This window comes from Echinococcus granulosus (genome assembly GCF_000524195.1).
Source record: "Echinococcus granulosus chromosome Unknown EG_S00143, whole genome shotgun sequence".
Taxonomy (NCBI): domain Eukaryota; kingdom Metazoa; phylum Platyhelminthes; class Cestoda; order Cyclophyllidea; family Taeniidae; genus Echinococcus; species Echinococcus granulosus.
In genome coordinates, this window is record NW_020170523.1 from 87,175 (window position 1) to 110,252 (window position 23,078).

Sequence of the window (23,078 nt, forward strand, 5' to 3'; positions counted from 1 at the left end):
CTTCTTAACACATTCATGTCTACTCCGACGTGAAAAGCTTTAAAGCCGCCCAGCATTGGGCATCCCAAGTCGGCCAGTTTATGGCCAAGACGAAGAAGCAGGATAAATCTCGACTTTTACTCCTGTAGAAAAGGGGCTTAAGTACATTCTGTGTCTTTTCACATTCGGGGTCCCAATTTTTCTCCTGAGGTATTATGATCTACCTCTTAGCACACATTTAAATACACTTAATTGGTTTTTTGAGTGATTTTCTGTAGAATGGGAGCAAAAAAATCTGTCTCTACCAAGTATGTTTCCTCGAGAAGCAGGCATCTATTAAAGGCGTTTCCCTTTTTTTTCACGAGAAATACAAGGCTTTATTTTGCGGAAAAAAAGAGGTGGATTCTAACTACTAGACACAAACTGGCTGGATGTCTGTTGGAGAAGGCAGAGTGTTTACCCGCGCGTTTTCCACTGACAAGTTAATCTCATGATGTCTCGATCAAAAAGAGTGTAGAGGAAGGGAATACTTTGTCTTGTTTTCATTATATGTCATTACAGTGCTTTTGTCATTGTCAGGAAGTCCATTAAATTAATCAGAAGGGTAAATGGATGAGGCTTTTGGGCAATCCAGATGTCCTCTTCTGTGCTTAGCGTTTGGAACAGTAAGCAATTCTTCCAAAGGGGGTATTTCTCTTTTCTTTTTGTGCACTTCTATTTTTCGTAAATAAAACTTGTTGAAAGTAAAGAAAATAATAAATGTCGCATTTTTTATGAGCGGATTTTCTCCTTGCATTTCTTTAGTTGAACTCCGCCGGGGTTGCATCGTTTTTCCCTTTTTTCCGAATTGGTCGTACCACGAAAAGGGAAAGTATTAATTTGGGATAAACTATGGAGCCTTACCCTATCCTTCATGGTACAGACATTTCTGTGCCAACTTTAAAATTGTCTACGATTTTTCTTTGAGTTCAATTGGTCTAGTAGGCGGGGGGAGGGGTAGGCTAGGCGAGAGAAGGGCAGGGGATGGGAAGGAAAGGGAGGCCCACCAAAATTCGTTTCAAGCAAAAAACTTACCAAAGTATATGACATAATGAAGAGTGTTTTGTTTTTCTTCCACTTAGGAAAATGTTTTCTTATTTTTCTTTTCTGCAGTATGAAGCTTATTCTGTCAGGTGGTGGTAATGATATAATGGTCAAATTCGGATATTTGGATGCGATTTTCGTAAATTTTTTTTTTCAGGATTTTAATGGTCATGCAAACATTAGAAGTTAAATAACCCAGAGGGTATTATTATTTTTCTTAAATTTATATCTGCGTAAAGAAATCTGTCTGAATTGTTTGCGGTAGGTCTATGATAAGCGTAATGTCATTGTGTAATCATGCCAGGGATGATTTACGCACGCTTCAGATCTCTCTGTTCAACAAAAACATCTTAAAAACACGCAGTTTTTACTCATTTGGTCATATTGTATAGTCTTTTAATCGAAAATGTAGGTGGAACTTTCCGCCTCTGGTCCTTGTTTATTGCGTACGACGGCGGTCTGGTAATGAGGAGGAGTGAAATGGGGCGACGTAGCATACATTAAGCTCAGAGACGAGAGGAGGCTCCGGAAATAAATTTTTATGAGAATATAGGCTTTTTATTTGTGTGTGTGTGTGGTCGTGACGTCAAAAAAAACTGTACCAGTCCATCATCTTAAGAGTGTCATTGTCTATCTACATTTTCAATTAACCCATTAGGTCCGACTACGCCTAAGGCCCTTACCAATGGCCGTCAAAATGGGGTTTTACTGGCATGATGAATGTCACCTTTCTGATGTGTCATATCATTCGAATGAAAGTAGCCCAAGAGCGAGCTTTATCAATAATAGGGGTTCCAAATCTTTTATGATTTTTAGGAATGACAACTTCTTCGTAGAGCTGTCAGCTACTGCATTAGAGAGTTCGAGAAAACTTTTTACAGGATGTAGCATTTATCTACGAGAAAGATCATCCTCAAGTCAATGTTAATCTAATCATGCATCAGTCTATAAATTTGCAGCCTTCTGGTTGCCTAAGAAGGTTCTTCTTCTCGCAATGATCTTAAAGCTCTCTAAAGGTTCTCTTCGCCATGCACGTGTCAAAAGTGACATCTAATTTTCCTTTTTTATGATAATTATCGGAGAGAAGGCAGAAAATAATCAAACATGGTCATGCAGTTTATTTTGTAATGAATTAGCTACGGAATGCTTTCTCCGGTATGATAATGCGATTCTTCATTAATTGGAATGCTAGTTAGCGGTGCTTTTCATGTTGGTGGCTTTGGCCTTGACTGCTTCCTCACCAGAATCGAAGAGTTTACGCCAAATAATTTGCAGGCGGAACATCCTCTCACCCCATACTGCGACCTATGTAAATGCTACGTAAATTTTACGGGAGGCTTTTAAAGTTTTGAAATCCAATTGTCATTGGCAAAGTAGACAGTTTTGAATTGCGTTCATCAGGTTCATTCAACCGTCAGTGGATGATAGGCGGATCCGCCACAAGAGGAAGGCATTAGTGCGCCTTTAGCAAGCGAAAATTTATAATGAACATTTGTGTAAGCAGTTCATTATGCACAGAGAAAATATAGTCATCTAGGTTAGAGATCTGCCGGTTGATAGCTGACGATGTTTCCGTTCGTTTAACAAATTTTGTGATGAAAAAGTTTATCTTGACATCTTAATCTCATAATTTCTACATTACAAAGAGTAGGGAGGCTCTTTCCTGATCGTGATGCGCCCAACTTTGAGTTGACTTGGACACTCAAAGTAGGCCAGCCTGATTTGTATCCTCCACGTTTAACGCAAATTTAATGTCATGAGGACCCAGAAGTTCTAAGTTATTGACGGGAGAATTTTTATTTATTTATCTCGTCAGTAGCGGCGCGTATTTCTCTGTTGTTATCAGTGATAGAGGGCACATCTTTCATCGCCAAAATCAAGCTGTTTCAGCCCCACATTCTACTTCTGTATAACTCATCCGCTCCAAATTTTACCTGATACCGGGTTTAAATAGGGAAAGAAGACTAATCCCAGTCATACTGGCTTCGTTTTCCCTACATTTTCTCATATTGAAATTCGAATAGAGAGGAAGGCAAATAGTACTGACCACAGTAAGTAGCACTGGCAGGTTGAAACGCACCTACCTATGGCTTACAATACATTCAGGTAAACAATCGTCGTGATTTATGCAAGTCCTCACTGGTTGGAACAAGCCATCACTACGATCTGTGCCTTAAACCGCATGACCTTTTGAGGACACTTGCTATCTCCACTGCCCCATCTCGTCTTAGGCTGCTCCTCATCTGGTAAACAGCGTTTAGACTATCTTTTTTGGCATACTAGAATCCATATGATTTGCAAGGAATAAGAAAAAATTTCCGAAGAAGGCAAATCTTCCTAAAGAGACTTCTCAAGACTTCTCTTAGTTTGCAAACTTCACTGTATTTTTATTGCCTCTCGACCGTATGGCTAAGCTGCTTTCAAGTCTTTTGATTCCACTAGTCTTTTTCAGCCATTTCTACGAACTACTCTGGTTATTTCAATCAGCGTCTTGTGGTGTGGTAATCTTTACTCTCTAGTTTTGAATACCTGCAGCCTCGTAGGTCCACCATTGAGGCCTTTTGTGTCTTTTACTTAGGGTAGCGACTAGCCAACTTGCCCAGGCAGAGATCCCATACATAAAAACCGCCAGTTCAGTCCTACCGCCACGAGGAGATCGCCTGAAGGAAAAGTCTGAAGAGTGACAGTATTAGTTAGTGAAAGTCTGGTACTTGATCCTTACTGTTCCGAGGATATTTCACTCTACTGTTGATAAATCTGACACCTTTAACGCCTTCAAAGTGTGTGACACTTCATGGAGAGTGTTTAACCAGTGCAGTCCTTCAGTTTTTTCATACCCGAAATAAACACGAAACGTCAGTCATGTGCCGTCATGTCTGCGTTAATTGTTCAATTACTCCGTGATAAAAAATGGAGCGTTTTAGGTGGTTTTTTGCGTGTTATTGTGTGCAGTGAATAGACTGCATTGCAGAGCGACAACTTGTCACTTTAGATGTGTGTAGGGACGTTATTTAGCACAATGGAGAATGTACAGCGGCTATAGCAGCAGCAGCAGCAGCAGCCGGAGTCTGTGTAATACGATACTTAGTGAGAGAACATGAAGTATCTGATTGTTGTAGCTCTTCCTGGGTAGCACCTCATCTGACCACTTAGGAAGAAGAGTGAGTGAGTCTTGCTATCTTCTTTGTAAGGAACTGAAGACACTATCATACAGTCACTAACCACAGAAGCGTGGAATTAGCTCTCTGACAGGCACAGAAGGGTAGAAGGGTCTGCTATCAGGATGGAGAATACTGTTAGAAGGTTGGGAAGACCTACGCAAATTCTTCTACTTGATCCGTCACTCAAAAGTAAATGAGTAGAGTGAATTCCACCAGGAGGTAAGAATATGGGCGAAAAGGTGATTTTTATTACCCAATTTAAATGGCGAACCTTATCAAGTGGGAGCAGGGTTTTATCCACTAATTGGACATTATTCCCCACCAAGGGCATTTCACCTGGGCAACCGCTTTTGTAGGAATATTTGCCTTAAGGTAAAAAAGACTCCAAATGATTTACCCAACCCACAGAGAGGAATTCTATCTGCATTTCTTGGTGCTCTTCCTCCTCCTCCTTCATTATTGTAGATTCAGACTTCTCGTTACAACCGTTGGTGAGGAGAGCCTTCATATTTCCATAGTTTGTTCAGCATCTATTGTTTTTCTTCTTCCGTTGGAATACCGTAAGCAACAGTTTCCTTCCCCAGTCGAGTCAAATCTTTTTCTGTTGCTTGTTTTGGTGCAGCATTTGGAGTTGTGGACCCGTCAGCCACATAGCTGGTGTGGCTTCTCCCGGCTTGCCGTCCACGAGTCTTCACGACTCTTGCTAATACATTTAGGAAAGTGAATGGTTGGGGAGATTAACACAAAAATTGTTTATTTTTAAGAAAAGCTAGAAGGAGTCGGATATCTCTCACCACATTGTTATCTCTGTAATCCCTGGTCGCTACAAATGACATGCAAGGGTGGACCAACTTGGAGGTGCCTTATTAGAAGCCTGAGGTCATAGCAGGAGATCAGGAACCTACTAGTGAAAGTTCGAAAAGTCCGCAGAAGACCAGAAAATTACTATTAGTTGTTTAAGCGCCATAAATTTTTGCTTGAACTAAGGGCACCATTATCAAAGAGTGAAGCTGCCAAGTTCTGGCGATTTTCTGAATAATGGATAATGGGGACTAATTTTTTCTTTCATGGCCAAGACACGAAGTAAAGTTGACTGGTGGTCTTGCTCGACAAGGGCAGCATGAGTGCCTTTTGATGAAACCTTTGATGGACAGGTTAATCACACTGTCATCTGGCCCGGTCTAGTCCCACTGAAGGCAACAGCATAAATCATTTTGTAATGTCAATGGGTGGATCGGTTCATTTGCACCGTCAATTTTCCTCGTGAAACCTCACCTGCACACGAAGTTACTGCGTCAGCCATCTTCACGGATCACCATCTACGCCATATTTTATGTGCTTCGTGCATGACATGTCATAAGGTGTTTTACCACTTACGAAGTTTTTGTCAGGTATGATAATTTTAGGTCTTAAGTCGTTGACAAGACCCCACTTTTTTAGTAATGTTGCCTCACCGCAAATCCAGCTATTTTGTACTTGGCTTTGACCTGTCCAGTAAGTTGACAGGATATCTTATCCGAAGAAAAGACTGTTGAGGAAAAGTCCTTCAGTACGGCTTTGTCTATGTTCTGGTTGAGAATGTTTCGTCTCCTCCAAAATAGAGAAATAAGAACCAAAGTAACAACTAAGCAGACAGACCGATTTTGGAGCAGAGGGAATCGGGACAAGCAGGGGCTACCCTCAGCTTTATTACCACTTATTGGACAAATCGTATCCAAAAATAAAAACAAAACTGAACCAACAAAACTAAAGAAGGGTAGTGACGGTGCTGTCGGGGTAGATTAAGGCGAGGGCTTTACCAACGGCCGTGGTCTTTCGGCCTCGCATCAATGCAAACGCGAGGTGGATTCTGTAGGAAAGGACCTCATGAGTACAACCCTGTACCCATTTCTGTACCTACAGACCAACATTTACTCATAGGTCCCGCTTTTTTGGGACCTACGGTGATGGTGGTGACTGTATCCATACCCATTCATAAGAATATATATTTATTGCTTGAAAAAATATTACTTCGAGAAGATGTCTACTGTGCTTAATTTCTCTCATAATATTTATTTTTTAACCTAAAATGTGCTATTAGATTTAATTTTTTCCTGTTCAAGTTCGCAAATATCACTTTACCACCCTTTTCAAAGGAGAGAAATTCAACTGGTTGATCAATGACAGGTTGACAAAAGTGTCAATCGAAATTGATCGATGATACACCTTGGCACAAGACCAAAATTAAAGACGTTTCCCCTATCAAAATAGTACATATTTTCCTTTTTCCCATATAATGTACTTCTTTGCAGTTTCATCCAACTTCAGCTCAGTTCATAAGTAACCTCATTCACTGGAAGACAGGTGTCTTGAATAATACCTTATCCATTTCCCACATTACAAGTCCCCGCTAAAGACGAATTCCAAGAGACATAATTTGATATGCTTTTTAAAAAGTCCTACTGAAAGGCAACTCTTACATAGAGGCAAAAAAGCCTAGTATATGCCTTTAAAAATCTGCGATGAGTTGGGAGTGGATGATTTTCGGACAACCTATGGCATGTAATTTATTGCCCTCCCCTCACCACAAGTCAGTCAGGAGGCAATTTTGACAAGAGGTACTTATATAATATGTACGTGAAATAAGCGACGAACAGATTGGTAGTCTCTAACGCTTGTTGTCTGTCATCCAATGGGGGATGGCAAGCGGCATGCGAGACGCCTTTGTGCAGTCTTTATCACATCTTTCCCCATTTATTTGAGATGTCAGCGCATGAGATGTTCCTGACACGTTAACCTTGAGTGCCTCTAATGGCATCACATAATTCCTCCTAAACACGAGTAACTCATCCATTTGCGTTAGACTGTTTAAATCAACCTCTATTATGAGGGGTAAGCCTTGTTACTTGGGCCAAAAGATATCATATTTCGATTTCGCCTAGGGGTATGGCCACTGTTTTATGCTAAAACCATTTTAAAGGTATTGTAAGAAATGGTTTCTTTTTCTTACTGAGTAATACCCCTTGGGTGAGGATCCAAAGTGACTTCTTGGTAAACTGTGCACGAACGAGGTCGAGTAAGAAGCCTATGTTAGCTTCTCATCAAAAATAAGAAGGAGCCAGGGCCTTTTGAATACAGACTAGCGATGAAAGTAAAAACTCTCCTGAATTCATCATGGGAGTGTTATATTTGAAGAATCTTGAAGAAGGTGATTATTCACCCAAGTTGTGTCTAGAGGAATGGTTGTGAGGGGGGGTTGGAGTTTTCGAACAGGGTTTCATTGGGGATCACTGAAACAATCTCCTAGCTGGTAACAGATAATGAACTCATTTGGAGGCCCACTCCCGCTCTGTTCCAAATCTCCTTCAAGCTGAGTAGCACCAGCTAGATAAAGTTTAAAAGTGGCATCTTCCCTAATTACGTCCAGATAGATTAGTTCTCACCTCGTTTTTCTGCATTGAAAAAGAAAAGATATTGCATTGAGAATTGCATGATTCAGCATCCGAGGTAGTGCGAGGAGCATGCATTTAGCTTCTCATCAAAAAGCAGAAGAGGAAGGAACAGGAAATCCCGGGAAAACAAATACATTTATTCATCCAATAAAGTAACATTTTGGGCTTAAAAAATGACTAAAATTATCTTCCTCTTTGATGTGAATCATCGTTTCAAGACACCAATAAAGAGAGCCTGCAGCAGGTAGCTCTGTTGTGTCTACTGAAGGGATAGATATGTGCAAATAGCATATAGCCATCTGGCTAAGGAAAAACACTGGCCTTCTAAATCATAAACTTTTGCAGTATGGTAAAACAAACGTAGTTGGTCTTATTTTAAAAATTCTGTCGCATATATTTATTGTCTGCTTTCAGATGGGGAAAATGTACGGGTATGAAGCAACACCATTCAACCTTTTCCTGCCTCTTTTTCTTTTCAATTAAAAAAAGAACAATTAAATCCCTCGAATTTTTTTGAGAAATTCAACTTTACATGAGATTGTGGAGAAAAAGCATCCATACCATCTGCCAACTCACTTGAACAAGCACATAGCGCGAAATTTGAGTGTCAGTGTCTTTTCAAACAAGAGAAGAGGAAATGAGCCCAGAATAGATTTTCGTAGCGCAATAAGATGAAGTTTCGAATTCTAATTTTTCAGAGCCAATTATTCTTGCATTTTTGTCTGAGGAGTCTAGACTACCCTTGGTATGGATTTGTTGCTGTGGCCACAAAATCATTTGTTCGTTTATTTACCCATCCACTCGCTTAGCCATGAATGCTATTTGGACTTCCGCCGTAGCTAAATACCGATTTCTCTCGTACCGAAAAAGATCAGACCTTGTTGGCAGTGTAACGTCTTCTTCTAGTCCCTTTAAAATAGCGAATTAAGGTAACAAGTTATTCCAAGTAATAGCGGTGAAGTACTTTTATTTTGGGGACCTTAAATCCTCATCTCATTTTGATGAGCTTTAAAGTAAACTAATCGGCAAAACTCCTCGGTCAAAAAGAATTGTTTGTTGAACGTTCAGTCACATTTATGGGGTAGTTTAACCCTTCAGAGTGTCATGATCAACAGCTTAACCGATCACTTCCCATAGTTGCATTCATCTATGAAATCGGACTCTTTTGACCACGGACAATGGATAAAAACGAAGTTAAACTTAACAAAGATGGCCCGATGTATCATGGGAATGTTGTAATTGAATGGTCTCCGAATAGATTATTATTTGCCGAATATCAGAACGGAATGGTGGAGGGATGCCAAGGAGAAAGGGGAGTATTTCTCAGATAGGATTCCTTTGGGGTATCACTGCAACAACGTCCTAACCGGTAATGTACAATGCATTCATTTGGACCCCCCCATCAAATTCTTAGTAAGTTGATAAATGGGGTTGGCGCGCATCCCACTTCATTACCGCTGGCTCTTAATTTTCCCCCGTAGATAACACTCTCCAGCATTGATGCTGATTAGACAACTTAAGTGCCAGTAAAACGGCAGGGGAGGAGAATTATTGCTCCCATGGCTGCAAGATATGGGCGTATATATCATAAAAATGGCCTCGAAAAACTTATCAGTGTACTTAGGTGGAACGATTTTCGGTCATTGGAAATGTGCGCTGTCATCCTCAGTCAATCAGATTGCCAATTATTCACTACTTTCCGCCCTTTCAGGAGCTCCTAAATATCTAATTTGAAGATTCAAATAAATATAAGACAAAAACGGGTGTAATCCGCACTGGCACATGTGGAAGCGGAAGGTGAGATGGAAGGAAAAGAAGGAGGGCAGGAAGACAGGAATGAAGGTATCCCTCCTTCTAACCTAAAGGTTAATGCCTCAGCAGATGTTTGTGTGTGTACGTGTGTATGTAATTGTGGTTTTTTATGGTCGTAATTGTGCTACCGTATTGTGTGTTTTGCAATGTCTGCGGTAAAGGCCGTGGATAGAGACAGCAGGTAATTGCACTTTTCCTGATGTTGTAGTCAAAAAACGTCCACTGATTTACCCCCAAAAATCACCAGGGAGAATATCGTATTTGTTGCTCTGTTATTGTCAATCGTTCACAATCCTCGGCGATAGTGGAATTTATTCAAGGATGGCCGCATTTGATCCGTAAACGGTTGCCACTGAAGAGTATCACTGTGAATTTATAAATATTAGGAAATCCGGAGATGTTACAGTAAGAAATTTACCATCTGTGTAAAAGGGAAATGTAACGGTTAATTTAAGAATGGTAGTGAATGAAGCATTGTTGTCTAGTTTTTGTTATTCATTTGTGCCTAAATGACTAGTTATTTATTTTGCACGTCTATTTGTCTGAGGGAAAATTATTAATCCCCGGTGGCTACTTTTTGAGGGATTTGAGCATTTTTACCACTCGTTCCACTTCAAAGCTGTTTTTGCCCCTTACTTCAACAATTTAATGGCAATAAAATTTGTTATACAAAAGTCGAACTGCCAATAAGTAACTTAGCAGTAATGTCTGTTAACTTCTTCTCCTTTTAGTGTTTATTTTTTACAAAATGGAGTGTTTTTGACAGCATTTCTTGTAAAACAACTACTCTCTTTAAGTACCTGTCAATTGCTATGAAGTTTGGTCTTCATTAATTAAAAAACGCGGAATAAAATGCATTTAGAATAAAATATAAGGCTTTATGCAAAAAGTTAACTGGTCGCATATTCCTAAAGTGGATTTTTTTTCGAGGAATTTGGTTGACTTTAGAACAAAGTAAAAGAGAGGCACCTTGATGACACATTTCTGTTCACTAACGCGCTATCACCTTGATCCGAGAGTGGGGATGGTAATGACAACAAGTTAACCAAGGACTCACCCTTGAAGTGGTAGTTGGATAAAGGACAGTTTTTTACGTAAGTAACCCGATCCTTTAAGTTGAGCTTTTTGGGTAGAAAATGGGACAAACAAGTATTCGGTGACAATTTTGCCATTGTAGAACAAAAATGTGTATTTTGCCATCAAGCTTGCTTTATGAGCTCAAGAGCCTTATTTCCTTGGTGGGCTCAGTACTGCTTGTCATTTTAGAATTAGTTGCATTACCTCATGGCAGTTGGGCTGTCTTTACAATGAGAACTATTGCATTTACTCCTCTTACATTGTGCTTTAATATTTCGCTGTACCCTAAAGCAGGTTTGAAGAGCCACTATTTGAAACCTTTTGCAAAGCAATAAGTGTAACAACGAATCAAAGTTGCCCTTGTATTTATCATTTTAATTTTTGGCATATTATGTCATCTTTTATATTCAAAAGGGTTGTTTATAAAAATGAACCGGTAGCTAATTCTTTTAAACCACCTTAAAGGGGGAAGAATCAAAAAATGATTATTTGACTATTCTTTTAATGCATTGACTACCAAGGTCTCAGGGGGAGATCGATGCTGCGAATTGAGGTTCATGTGCTAGCGGCCTAGGGCCTGTAGATCTCCAAACCAAATGCTTAATAAACGAGACCTCAGGACGGATGCCTTTGACGACCGATTCATTCAAGTGAGGAACGGCACACGAGCGCACATAAGTCTGGCAACTAGGTGGCGATGTCGGACTGAGTCTGAGTCATTCGTTCGCATTGCTGTGGAGACGAATTGACCTTGGACCTGGAGTGATTATCAGCACACTTAAAAGGCATCTAAACCTGGCCTCAACCAATCTGGCTGGAATGCGTGAAGGGCGCAGTTCTGCAGAATGCTGGGGGAATCAGGCATGAGAAGGGCGATTTCCAGCAAGTCGAAGAGGAATGTTTGTTTTTGGGGTCACAGACATCTGGAATACACACCTATTAGAATCTAAAGGCTTCATCGTTCCGTTATGAGATTATTTGACTGATTTCATGTTTTAAGTTCACTGGAATATAAATACCTGAGGAAGGTTACGGATTATTCCGAGTCATAACTGATCCAGACACAGTGAAGATGACTCCAGCAAATACGGTGATATAAGGTAATAGCAAATTTAAAAAAACTTCTCGACTTCTGCGTTTAGACGTTTAAGGTTTTCACTTGAATGAAATCGAATGTGTAGAAGGGAAGCTGTGATGGGAGACTCGTTTTTGGACTCATATTTCAACTTTTGACAGTTGAAACGACATTTTGTACGTGAAACCCATTGGCACACTTTTTACAAATGCTTCTATCGTTCATGTGGTGAACTAGGGGGTCTTGTTTGCACGTAAGTAGTCACTTTAGTAATTCTCATCCACGCAACGCAGCAGCATTAAATGAAGAGTCATTCAATCGCTACACTGCCATTTGTTTTTTTGAAAGAAGTGGCGGGTTATTTTTGAGAAAACTATGAAATTCATTGCATTTTTGTCCTTCCTTCAGATGATGTGCTGACAATAGCGGATCGAAAAATCCACGAGCATGAGCATCTTCCTTGTACATATCTTTTCCCTCCTCATATTTACCGTTTCAAGAACGCGGACCACCCAGACAGTAGTGGTGGGTTCCAACACCTCCCACTCCGATTCCAGCCAATCAGAGGAGCGGCGTGAGACACATGAAGTGCAATTCCACTACCGAATTGCGGCCAGTAGAATGGGCCATCTGACGTGCGAGGTGAAGTTGAGCTCGGAAGCAAGTCAAGCGCTGGTGAAATCAGGAAATCAAAGCTTGAGCCATGTCTACCTTCGATGTCCACAGGTATATTTTTTCGCATTTACGGTGGTAAGTAATTTGTAACTGTCAATATTAAAACAATGATGGTAGGGAGCCGTTGCTTTAAATAGCAAGGATTATTAAGAAAGAGCAAGAAGGTGCTTATTTTAGAATTTTTAAGTAAGGATTCCAACGTGAAAGTAACACAGCATGTGGTAGGCAGGTTTGACGCATGAGGCATGCGCTACGGCGTGGGTAGTTAATAATGGCGATTTTTTAATGCATTCCAACCATGCACCATCCACCCAGGATCTTTCCATCTATTGCGCTCGTATGCATCCATTAACCTACTCGTCACTTATCCATCCGTCCATCCATCCATCCAACCTGGGTCCCTCCAACCATCCATCTAGATTTACATAAAAGTTTTCAGTACTTAATTCTTCGAATGGTAATGATACATTTATATCGACGGCAAATTAAAATAACTGATTTTTGCGTATTCTCCGTAAGCATGCAGCCAACTTACCTGAGTAGAAATAAATGTGTCGTAAAGGCAAATAACCTCTAGGCGTTTCAACTTGCAGTTGCCGGGGTTTGTAATCGTTTTCTATACTATTTCAGACTTGATACCCAAATTGTAGCGGTCTGTATAAACTAGTAAACAGCGTGGAGAAAAATGGTTAAATCTTTTAAATCTCTGGTTGAAAACGAATTCAAAAACCCATTTCTAGGTCGCGACAGAGATCTGCTACGTAGACTGCACACCAGCATGCGTTTTTGACGAAGTCAAAGGCTGCGTGGTGTCCCCTACTCTCTCCACGGTCATTGAGGAATGTCGGTTTGAACAACGGGTGGGAAGTGGCAGTCTTTTGCTTGAATATACCGTGGACATGGAGGCACTCGATCGAACGGGTGACTGGAATTGCGAGTACCAGGGTATTTCTGCACCTCGATCCCTCAAATTGCAGGCTTCACTGCGGCCGACTCCCACGACGACAAAGTCAACAATGGCCTCCACGACCAGTACGACTACCACGACATTCACAACTACTGCCCTTGCTCCTGCAGTGACGATGAAAGCACTTCTCCCACCCTCGGCTATTAAAGAAGCCAGACCAAAGTCGGGTAAGTCTGTTTCCAAAAGCGTCATGGGACCTTCGAATTCGAAGCGCCTGTGGTGACTGAATTACCAGATGGGATAAATGCACTCAACATTCCTTTTTCCTGTTGCGCTGAAGATTTCGAGAATAGAAAATTGGTTCGAGAATTTGCTGCTGGTGACTGTAACCTCCAAATATGTTCCTGGTTCGATGCTCTAGCAACTGTCTTTTTCGTGCCCAATCCTCAAACTGTATGCAATGTCTCAACCTTAGTGCTCTTGTCCGGGTCCCATAATTGACCAATATTGCCCACTACAGGGCTGAGGTCGATTAAAAGGCTGTAAATATGCGCAACTGGTACCACTCCGTGACTGCAGTATTCATCCAGCGGTCACGTACGCTTGCGCCGTATCCTCTGCCCCCCCCCCCCTCCCCATACCTGTCGGCGATGGAGACATTCACATTGAGGTCTCCATCTCAGGGAGTACTCTGGTTAGGAAGTTGGCATGAGTAGTTTATAACCCAATGTCCACAAAATCACAACACTTCTGCTATGAAGATCAATAAGTTGTGGGGCGATATTCGCACCTCCATCACTAAAGCAAGTTAATTTCCGCATGAAAATTTCCTTGTAAAAAACTACAGATAGATACAAAATTAGGCTAAGGGCAGTCATAAAATGTCGACATGTAAAGTGGTATTTCCGCATGATTGATAAATTAGAGAAGTGGAGAATATCACTGTGCAGTTACTAGCTCATAGTTGAGGAAACATTGTCGGCTATTTACACGGTCCGCGTGGCGCCTACACCTAAAGGTGATAAGGGATGTCGGGTTCATCAATATAAACAACTGATAAAGAAAAGGTAGTGCAAAATTTTATGGATGAAGTTATGGTGAGGAAAAGTCATCGCAATCCATCCGTCCGTTTGGTAATTTACTTCAAGTGGAGAATCTGATGTGCGTAAATTGAAAAAAATTCTACTTTATATATTGCTTAGCTTTGGGCCAAATACCATCGTTTACCATTCTGTTGTGTGAAAAATTTTTTATTATCATTAGTCACGGAACTGGTTGTTTGTTTGGGTGACCTTGATACATTAGTCTTACTTAGTGGTAACGAACACGAGCCTCAAAGATTCATTCATTTCATCTTGTAATAAATCCAAGCTTTTTGACAAAGTTGTGACGTCTTTTTTCCATAAAAATTAAATATTTTCTTAAGCAGTGGTAATGTAAATTCCCTAACTTGTATAACAGGAGGTTTGTTTTAATGGACTCTTAAGTGACATCCAGTTTCTGACATGGCCTTAGTGATTTCAGTTGTCCATTTATTGTGGGAAGGTTGACTATTTTTTCGTTTTGAGGCGGTAAAACGCTGTGGATATCAGGTTATTAATCTGTGCAATTCTCGTAAGTGGTTTGAATTCTTGCACCAGATTGGAGCCTCTCCGGTTTCAGCACATAATGCTCACTCATTTGATAAAACCCTCTTCTTTTCTGGTGCTACGAGTTGTCCACTTGCAGTTACGCAATTTTTGATCATCTCAAAGCAATTAAATGCGAAAACCTACCCCCTTTAGCATTTTTTTGCATTCATAGGCAGAGAGGACTCGTAGGTCTGAAAAGTACTGTTTTTACTCCTCAGAATGTGAAATCTTCTCTGTAGCCTAGTTTGAGCCCACCTTCCAATGATTCAAATGGCGGCAGTTTGAATGCCCAATTTCTGTCAAAATGGAGACGGCAAATGTAGTTTAAAAAAGCGGAATTGGGGGGCCAAACAACATCGCTCCAGGAGACTGCATTTCACAAAGCCAATTAGCTGATGCCACACGTGGGGGTGGTCCTCCTTCCTCCCCCATGTTTCCCATCTATGGCGCCTCATTTTTGGTGGCTCTGAATGCATCCCAAGTAATGATTCACAAAGTGCGGACTGTTTTTTGGATGCTATTTCGTCAAACCGAAGATTTGGGATTTCAGCCCCTTCCGCATGCAACCAGACCTATTTTGTGCACGCTGGTGCTAAGATCTGTAAACAGACACCACTGGCGAACTGATATCCCTAAGCTAGCAAAAGTGTGTGGACAGGTGATAAGGCGGAGGGGGAGGAGTAGCTGGGGCGGGAAAGAGACACTAGACCAGAGCTGGGACCGCCATTTGAAATGCCCTACAGATTCATGTCTTGAACTTCTTTCAGGCCTTTGTCTCTCCATTGTGTGTACTGATCTTTGTGGTCAGTGTAGCATGAAATATATCACCACAATGTTTATTTTCTGTTTATTTCACAGCGAGAAGGCCAGGCGTCAAATAAATTTCCCGGGATCGTTTACGATGCCTCTAATTATCCTCAATTGAAGTTTATTACACCTTGACTTAGCGCAATATCAGAGGCGGGTAGACTAAGAACCATGTGGCAGCCCTCACCTTTGATTGCGAGTGGTTTAATTTTTAAATGCAGTGCCATTTTATTTTGCTAAGCATAAGTTTAATTTTTTTGTCTTCTAGTTCCAATCGAACTACTAAATCTTTTATCATCAAAAAGCTCCAAAATTAATTTTTAAATACTGTAAATGGTGACTGAACAAAAACGAGTTAATTATTCCATTTTATCTCTAAGTACAAACAAATTTCCTCTTTACCGATGGGTTAAATTGACCAGCTCGCCATGGATACCTGAACCAGATGTGTTTTGTTAAGAAATCTTCAAAAGTTTTTAGTAAGGATCAAACTTTAAGCTCGTTTCTCCTGTCAAGTCTTTTAATTTGGTACAGTTGGATACATTACTTATTTATGCATTTCGGACATTACCTAATGAGGGATGCAGTCCAAATTATCACGGGTAAACTCGAATGCAGTTGTAGCTCCTTGAGTATTCCCTGTGGTCACAAAAGTCATAGAACTATGGCGGAAGAGGTGTTTCTGAGGTACGGAAGAGCTGAGGCTATCAGCGAATGAAAGCACAATGGCAGAGCTTTAATTGTCCCCGTAAATCAAATGCGGAGTTAAAAAACGCCTTAAGTCCTGTGTTGACACTCTCTTGAGCATCATCCTTGATGCTCCACTAGGTCAACCATTCGCTTCGGCCATCACAACGTAATCAGTGCTTCAAGGAAAGAACTCTCGAACCAACATGCTAGTCACCGCATTTGTGCCTGATTGAGGGGACGTTTCAACGCAACCTCACTGATCTACCCTGGCAATTCCCCTGGATCTGAAGATTCATCCAGCTCAAGAACTGTATTGAGTAAAGAGAGATGCTCTGACCATCCAGTATGCCCATCGCTAGTAGTAAAAAGGCTGGCTTAAAGGGATGGGGATTCGAAGACGCCGTAGGGATAAGGTTCCTTCTCTCCCACCCAAAGTGCGATAAGGGGTCTTCTCATGACCATGTTCTGTGAGATTAAATGTGAAAATATTTTCCCTGCAATTACTGACATTCGAGTTGTCTCATTTTGGGCAGATAGATATCAAGCGTAACTATTTAATTTCCGACAAGAAATTAGTCGTGAACAAACTCGTCTACATGGAAAACAGACATGATTAGGTGGGAATGGAATGGCACCTTTGAAGTGTGCAGTGGAGCAATGGAGCGTTGACAACTATGCCTTCAACTACACGAACTTTGTCGGCTACCCAATACATTCATTACTTTACAAATTTTTGAATTTTTAAATTTTTTTGAGTAAATAATGTATTTCATTGCATACGCTATAATTGATAGAAGTCTCCTTACTCCAAAATGCTTACAAAATGTCTCAACTTTTTAAAGGAATGGTGGAGGTACGGCAAAAGTTTTATTGAGTGAATAAAAGGAAACAATGGTTTATTCCCTTCTCCTCCTGAATTCCCCATCTTTCTTCCCTTCTGTCGTGAGATTCGCCTACACGGATCCGCATGCCAAATTTGAAAGGTTTTAGAGCTGCCTGACCTTTTGCTCGTTGGCAGTGGAAGGTAGAAGGGTGGTGAATGCGGTGTCAATGATGTCACTACCGTAGCTAGGAGCAAGAGGCAGGGAGAGTCTTTCGTGCAATTCTAACATCCTTTTGATTCTACAGCCTATTTAAGCCACTTTAAGGACACTCAATTGCATGAGTTCTACATCTTCCACAAAAAGTGGTAATGATAAAACAGACAGGTAGAACGAAGAGATTTTGCAGTGGATTTGTTGATCTTCAATGCATTTGTAGCATAGAGCCTGCTTCTAAAACCTGCCTTCTTGAGTCCTCAATGCCACCTTGATGAAGCAGCAACAAGGCACTTTTCATCGAAGCAGTCAAGTTAGAGGTAGACGTTAATCTAGCCTTGAAATATCTTGGAATCGCAATAATAAGGTTAACTTATTTCACGTGAAGTGTTTTAAGCTGGTAGACGCCTTTCTCAACAGTCAGAGTGTGAGAAAACAAAAATTTTCCGATCCTTTGAACTAACAGAATCAGACAGGCAGAAAAAGCGAGTAGCTTAGTAAGTCCATTCTGCTAGTTCTTTTCCGATATATGCAGAGAATATGTGAGAAAATCTCCCATGAATCTTTCTTCTACACCCCATGTACTGTGAGGCTGGAAGCGGAATTGATGGTCAAGTTGAACCACAATCCCTAATGGTATTGATGTACGTGCAACAGTAAGTGGCGGGTACTGCAAGTAGGCGCACGCCCCTTGAACCAATTCCAGCATAGGTATTCGAGACAGAACAAAGACGATGCATTGAGAACATAAAACTTGGAATTGTGGATCCAATCCTGTTCGTGGGGCATCCAACATGATTTGGTACGATAATGGAACACTCATATAATCTGCAGCAAGATATTTGAGTAGTGTGGACGTTTCGACAGCGGCCCAGCTGTTGCGGCTCTGTTAACAGCCTACACCACAGCAGTCATTCCTGCCATCAAATATTCAACACATGGAGTGCATTGCCCTAGACACTTGGTCAAAACATTACCTAATTTAACATTGAGCAAAAGATGAGTATTTCTGCAATTGAAAATGTGAAAATCTAGGACACACCAGACACTGCTGAGGATAGCTGGAACCCCAGAAAAGTTCTCACTGTAATTATTCAAATGCCCCTACTTTTGTAACTAGTCTTTAAACGTTCTAGAACGCCGCGCTCCACCTCATTGCCTTAGTGATTGGCTAATAGCACGCAATGATGTACCTTGAGGGTGCTAATACTCAGCACGATGGAGGTCAATCAAATGCCTTAGGTATGCGGGTGTGAAACCGCTTCATGTATCTGGCCTGCGGCATGCTCCTCCAGCTGGTGCGTCAGCTATCACGTAGGCACACACCACATCCCTTGGCGCTCGTGCACGTCGGCCAATAAAGGCATCCGCATCGAAGTCGCGGCTATCGAGCACTTTGGTCGGAAAGACTGCAAAAAAGTCCAAGCTCACGCTTTTGACCTGTGATAAAGTGGAACAAACTGTTCTAGGATGGTTTAGTCAAAGCGACAATTCTTCCTACCTCCGAGACTCCTCCCCATGGTTTATTTAGACGTCGGTAGGCGGCCTTATTGAACTCCAAAGGCGATTCCTCTCCATTTGAATCTGTTCACTCTATTTGTGCACTTAAGAATTCCGATTCGACTAAAACGTCATCTACATTAGCCATTCGCTGTTGCATGAGGTGATAAAAATTACGAAATCAACGACCCAAACAACTACTTTTTCTTCTTCCTGTGATTAAAACAGGGAAAAGCTTGAACTGCCCGAGTTAAAAAAATTGTCTTTAATAGAACATAAAGATTTGACTCTCGAGGATCGGAACATTTTTAAATGGGAGGGGTTTGGTTTTTCTGCTAATAAATCCTTTTTTTGCCTTTAATAAACATCGATTTCTACTACCAAGGAGAGATGAAAACGATGTCCCCTTTTCTTGTGGTACACGTTTTCCCACTTCATTTTGGCTTTGTGTCTAGATAGTAGAGTAAAAAGACTGCTTCCACCCCTCCACAATCGCTGAGACCTCATTTTATCATGCCAGACGGCCTGTCAACAAACTAATCTTTTGCTTAAAAATGGCATATTACTCTTGCAGTTCTTGTTTTTCGTGTAGTTATTCAAAATTTATTTCCCTGAAATGGGGTTAGTCACCCGAAACTAACTACATCAGTGGTGAAATAATGCCTATCACCGAGTCCTTTTGTCCTAGGCCTCGATTTGAATCGTGTTTGTAGAGAGCAAAAAAGAAGATTGCTTAAGAGTAGACTTAAAAACCTTCCACTTCTTGATACTTATGTCACGAAAAGCAAAATGCGTTTGAAGGCTGAAGGCACGAAGTTCAAATGGGGCCCATAATACGGCCCAAACTACTCAAATGTTGTCCCGAGTCGTTGCTGAAGTCGAACTAAGTAGTATGGAAGAAAATATTACTCTCCAATGCATAGAAGAATTGGGAGACTACTAACATGGTCTAAAGGTTGTGCTGCAGAACGGAGATACGACCTGGTTAAACTCGCAGTTAAACAGTATCAGATTGCTGCTCTAAACCAAATTCTTTTTTTAATTTTCAAATCTTTTTTGGTTTTGCAGATTCTGAAAATCTGTTATAATGATTATTGTAATCATAATCTACTGCAATAAAGCCCAGGGAAGTAGTTTTTTCAAGTAAGCTAATGCAGGTTAGAAAGAATGTAAGAATCCAAAAACTACTTTTAGGTGTCTTAACCACTGAGACAACACTCATTTACTTTGTCACTAACCAGGTAATCAAAATCGGGGTCTCATGGACTAGAATTTCGAAAAAAATGCTGATTTCGAATAAGTATTTCATTTTTCCCATCCTAACACTGCTTCAACATCCACCTTATCTTTTCTACCTCTTAATAGTATAGGTAGGCACGAAAGCTGGAAAGTTTTTGCTTGTTGCTTACTATTTCTTAAAAGATAACATTATCCACTTAATGCAAACCTCGAACAGGCCTCTCTAGCCTTTGCTGCCATGGTCGCTTCATCAGGAATGAGATGGTCATGAGCAAGGCAATTCTCAGACCCCACCAAAGTAGGATATCTGCACTGCATGTAGGCTCGAAATTGGTGGTCCCATTGAAAAGTATATGGTATGAGGTCAACTTCAACGATTATTTGCAATCCCTCGATTTTGAATGACAAAGGGCACATTGAAAGGGTCTCAATTTAACACTTCATTTGCGGGTCAAAGTGGACAACAGCTTTCTATCGTAAACTGAGGCTTAAGTGCGCTAGCTTGTACACCTCATGTCGAACTCCTTACCGGAGTGCTCAATCGACAAGACTTCGTTATAGATGCCTTTATTTGCTAATGCGTGCGTATGTGATAGCTGACAGGTTAGTGGAGTATACCAAAGACCGCGGTCAGGGGGTAGTTTCACACCTCCCTACCTATAGCTTTTGATTGGCCTTGATCTCGAGGTGGGCATTAACACATTCAAGGTACATCCATTTGTGATACCAAATACTGAGGCGGAGAGCGATTTATGCAAAGATGGGCGCTTCTAGGAAATGCCAGCAAAAACGTTTTCTGGGGATTCAGACAACTCCAACACTTTTTCGCAAGTGCGTGGGTTTACTGTAATATATCTATCTAATGCTATATTTCGGTGAAATTTGATAACGAGTCATGAAAACATTTGGTGCATTTGAGCTGGCACCGCATTTACTACCTGTACTAACTGTTGATAAACTACCTTTCTTCTAGTTGAAGAGAATCCCGAAAGTATACTTATAATGGCTAGCATTCCAACAGTCTAATCACTCTACAAAGGTTAGGATTCATAATATCAAGTTAATGTCACCTTTTCAGAGTTCCTGAGTGCTGCGTTTTAGAAAGCGGTCTTGGGGTTTGAAAGATCAGAAGCCACACAAATTGTCGACGAATATCTTAATTACTTTTTAATTCACTTTAAAGAGTGAAAAATTGTTGAAGTCTACTTTGGTCATCCTTATGAAGCGAGGAGTCACGAATTTGAGTTAAATTATATTACACAACTTGCAGATCCAATTCCTGAAATTTGTTGATCACAATGGAGAGTATTAATTTGGAAAATTGGGTAAACCAATTCCCCAGCCTAAATGCCAATTCTATTGGCGGTGATAAGAGGGGTTTTGGGGTGACATTTACACAGTCTTTGAAAAGCGATGGATGTGTTTCGCACATCTTTATTTTCGTCTTCCTACTTTCTATTTAAGATAGGCCAATAGGTGATAAGAATTTCCCTTTTTTCCATCATTTAGCATTAGAAAATTCCCCTCAAGACCTGTTGGAACACTTGTACTAGTGTTTCCTCCTAATGCATATGGACAGTAGTCAATAACAACCGAGGTGGGGAGGGATTGAAACCCTCCCCTGGACAAGAAAGAAGTCATAACATTCACCGCGGAGAGATAAAGATAAATGAGGCCTCTAGAATAGGTCCCTGTAATATTCCGAATAACCAAAATCGTGGCTATTTTACAGCGCAGTTGCCATCCATCTTGACGTTTACATTGACCACCCGTCAGAAACAATTGAAAACGCTTTTGGGATGAATTTGGATTGTCCAATAAACGTATTCTGGGATTATGCTACTGTCATTTCATTGTGGAAAAATAACTTAGAAAGTTCTCGGTTGTTGGCGGACTTGTATTTAACGACGAATGCTAGTTAAAAACGCCTGCTTAGCTGCTTAACTTTATCTCCCATCCAGGGCTGTGAAAGCTTCTCATCAAATTTAAAGCTGAGTTGAACAGAAGGCACCGTCCGGAAGACAGTCTACTTTGGGTCAGGAATAACTTGTAGGTAGATGCATCACCTCCAGGATGACCCTCTGTCGGTGTTAGGATCAGCAAAGAATTACATTTGTATCTACTTTAATAGGCAGAAGAAGAGGAAGCCGTGGTGAGAGACAACTAGATTAGTCCTACCCAAATAACGATACAGTGACAGATGACGATAGGTTTCAAAGACTTTTCATTTTACTGAGCTATAGAGGGGATCATTCACCTCTATTTTTTTGTTGAAGGTCAAACAATAATAGGTAAGATCTATATCTTACAAACCAGCACGACGCGAATATGTGCAAGAGGAACACGCACAGAAGCGGAAGTGATAACTCAAAACCTCACATTGCAAAACTTATTGTAAAGCAATTTGGACCTTAGGATTTGGAGGGAGGAAGAAAGGGAGGGAGTAAGATACAATCTCACTTCTGAAAATGATGCTGACACTGGTTGCTGCTCCTCTCAAGTGTTTATTGTTGCTTTTTCTTGGCACTGCCATTAGGCAATCACAATCGTATGCGAAACAGCCTGTTTGGGTGTAAACGTAGGTGGTAGAAACGGCGTCGAGAGGCGAAGCGTCTACATATAGGTGTAATTTACAGTGAGCTTTTGTCTCATTTGGAGAAGACTAGATAATAGATTGCAATGGTGACTATTTTATTAAATGCCACGTTACTGGAAGTGCTTCATTTTAATCGGTTAACTTAAGCACTGAAGAGGTTGAATTATAAGGTACTCCTCAGGGCTGGAGGATGCTCTGTGTATAAGGCATTTGGCATAGCAAGCACTTTCCAAAAGCGAAGCACCTTTGATAAATTACTTTCCCAGGCTTTCATATTCAGCTAATTAGGGCGGATATCAAAAAGTAAGAGCAGTTTTCCTGGCCTCTCTTTTTCCTTTTAAGTCCTCCCACATTCAATTATTCCCAACACCTACGATT

The 23,078-nt window shown here is 40.8% G+C and overlaps 2 protein-coding genes across 2 annotated transcripts; both read left to right on the plus strand. All coding sequences in view use genetic code 11, as the record gives it.

Moving 5' to 3' along the window:
• Window positions 1-1,069: 1,069 nt before the first annotated feature.
• Window positions 1,070-11,006, plus strand: EGR_09329 (hypothetical protein; the record flags this gene model as incomplete). The annotated part of the gene is made up of 10 exons (XM_024498578.1): window positions 1,070-1,171; window positions 1,220-1,247; window positions 2,145-2,217; window positions 4,689-4,783; window positions 7,183-7,215; window positions 8,353-8,399; window positions 10,198-10,283; window positions 10,329-10,420; window positions 10,739-10,837; window positions 10,873-11,006. The coding sequence occupies 10 exons, from the start codon at window positions 1,070-1,072 to the stop codon at window positions 11,004-11,006; spliced, it is 789 nt and encodes a 262-aa protein (XP_024347009.1).
• A 1,059-nt stretch (window positions 11,007-12,065) lies between these two features.
• EGR_09330 (hypothetical protein) lies at window positions 12,066-13,483 on the plus strand (the record flags this gene model as incomplete). Its single annotated transcript, XM_024498579.1, has 2 exons — window positions 12,066-12,344; window positions 13,034-13,483. 2 exons carry the CDS (start codon window positions 12,066-12,068, stop codon window positions 13,481-13,483), a joined length of 729 nt encoding a protein of 242 aa, XP_024347010.1.
• Window positions 13,484-23,078: the final 9,595 nt, after the last annotated feature.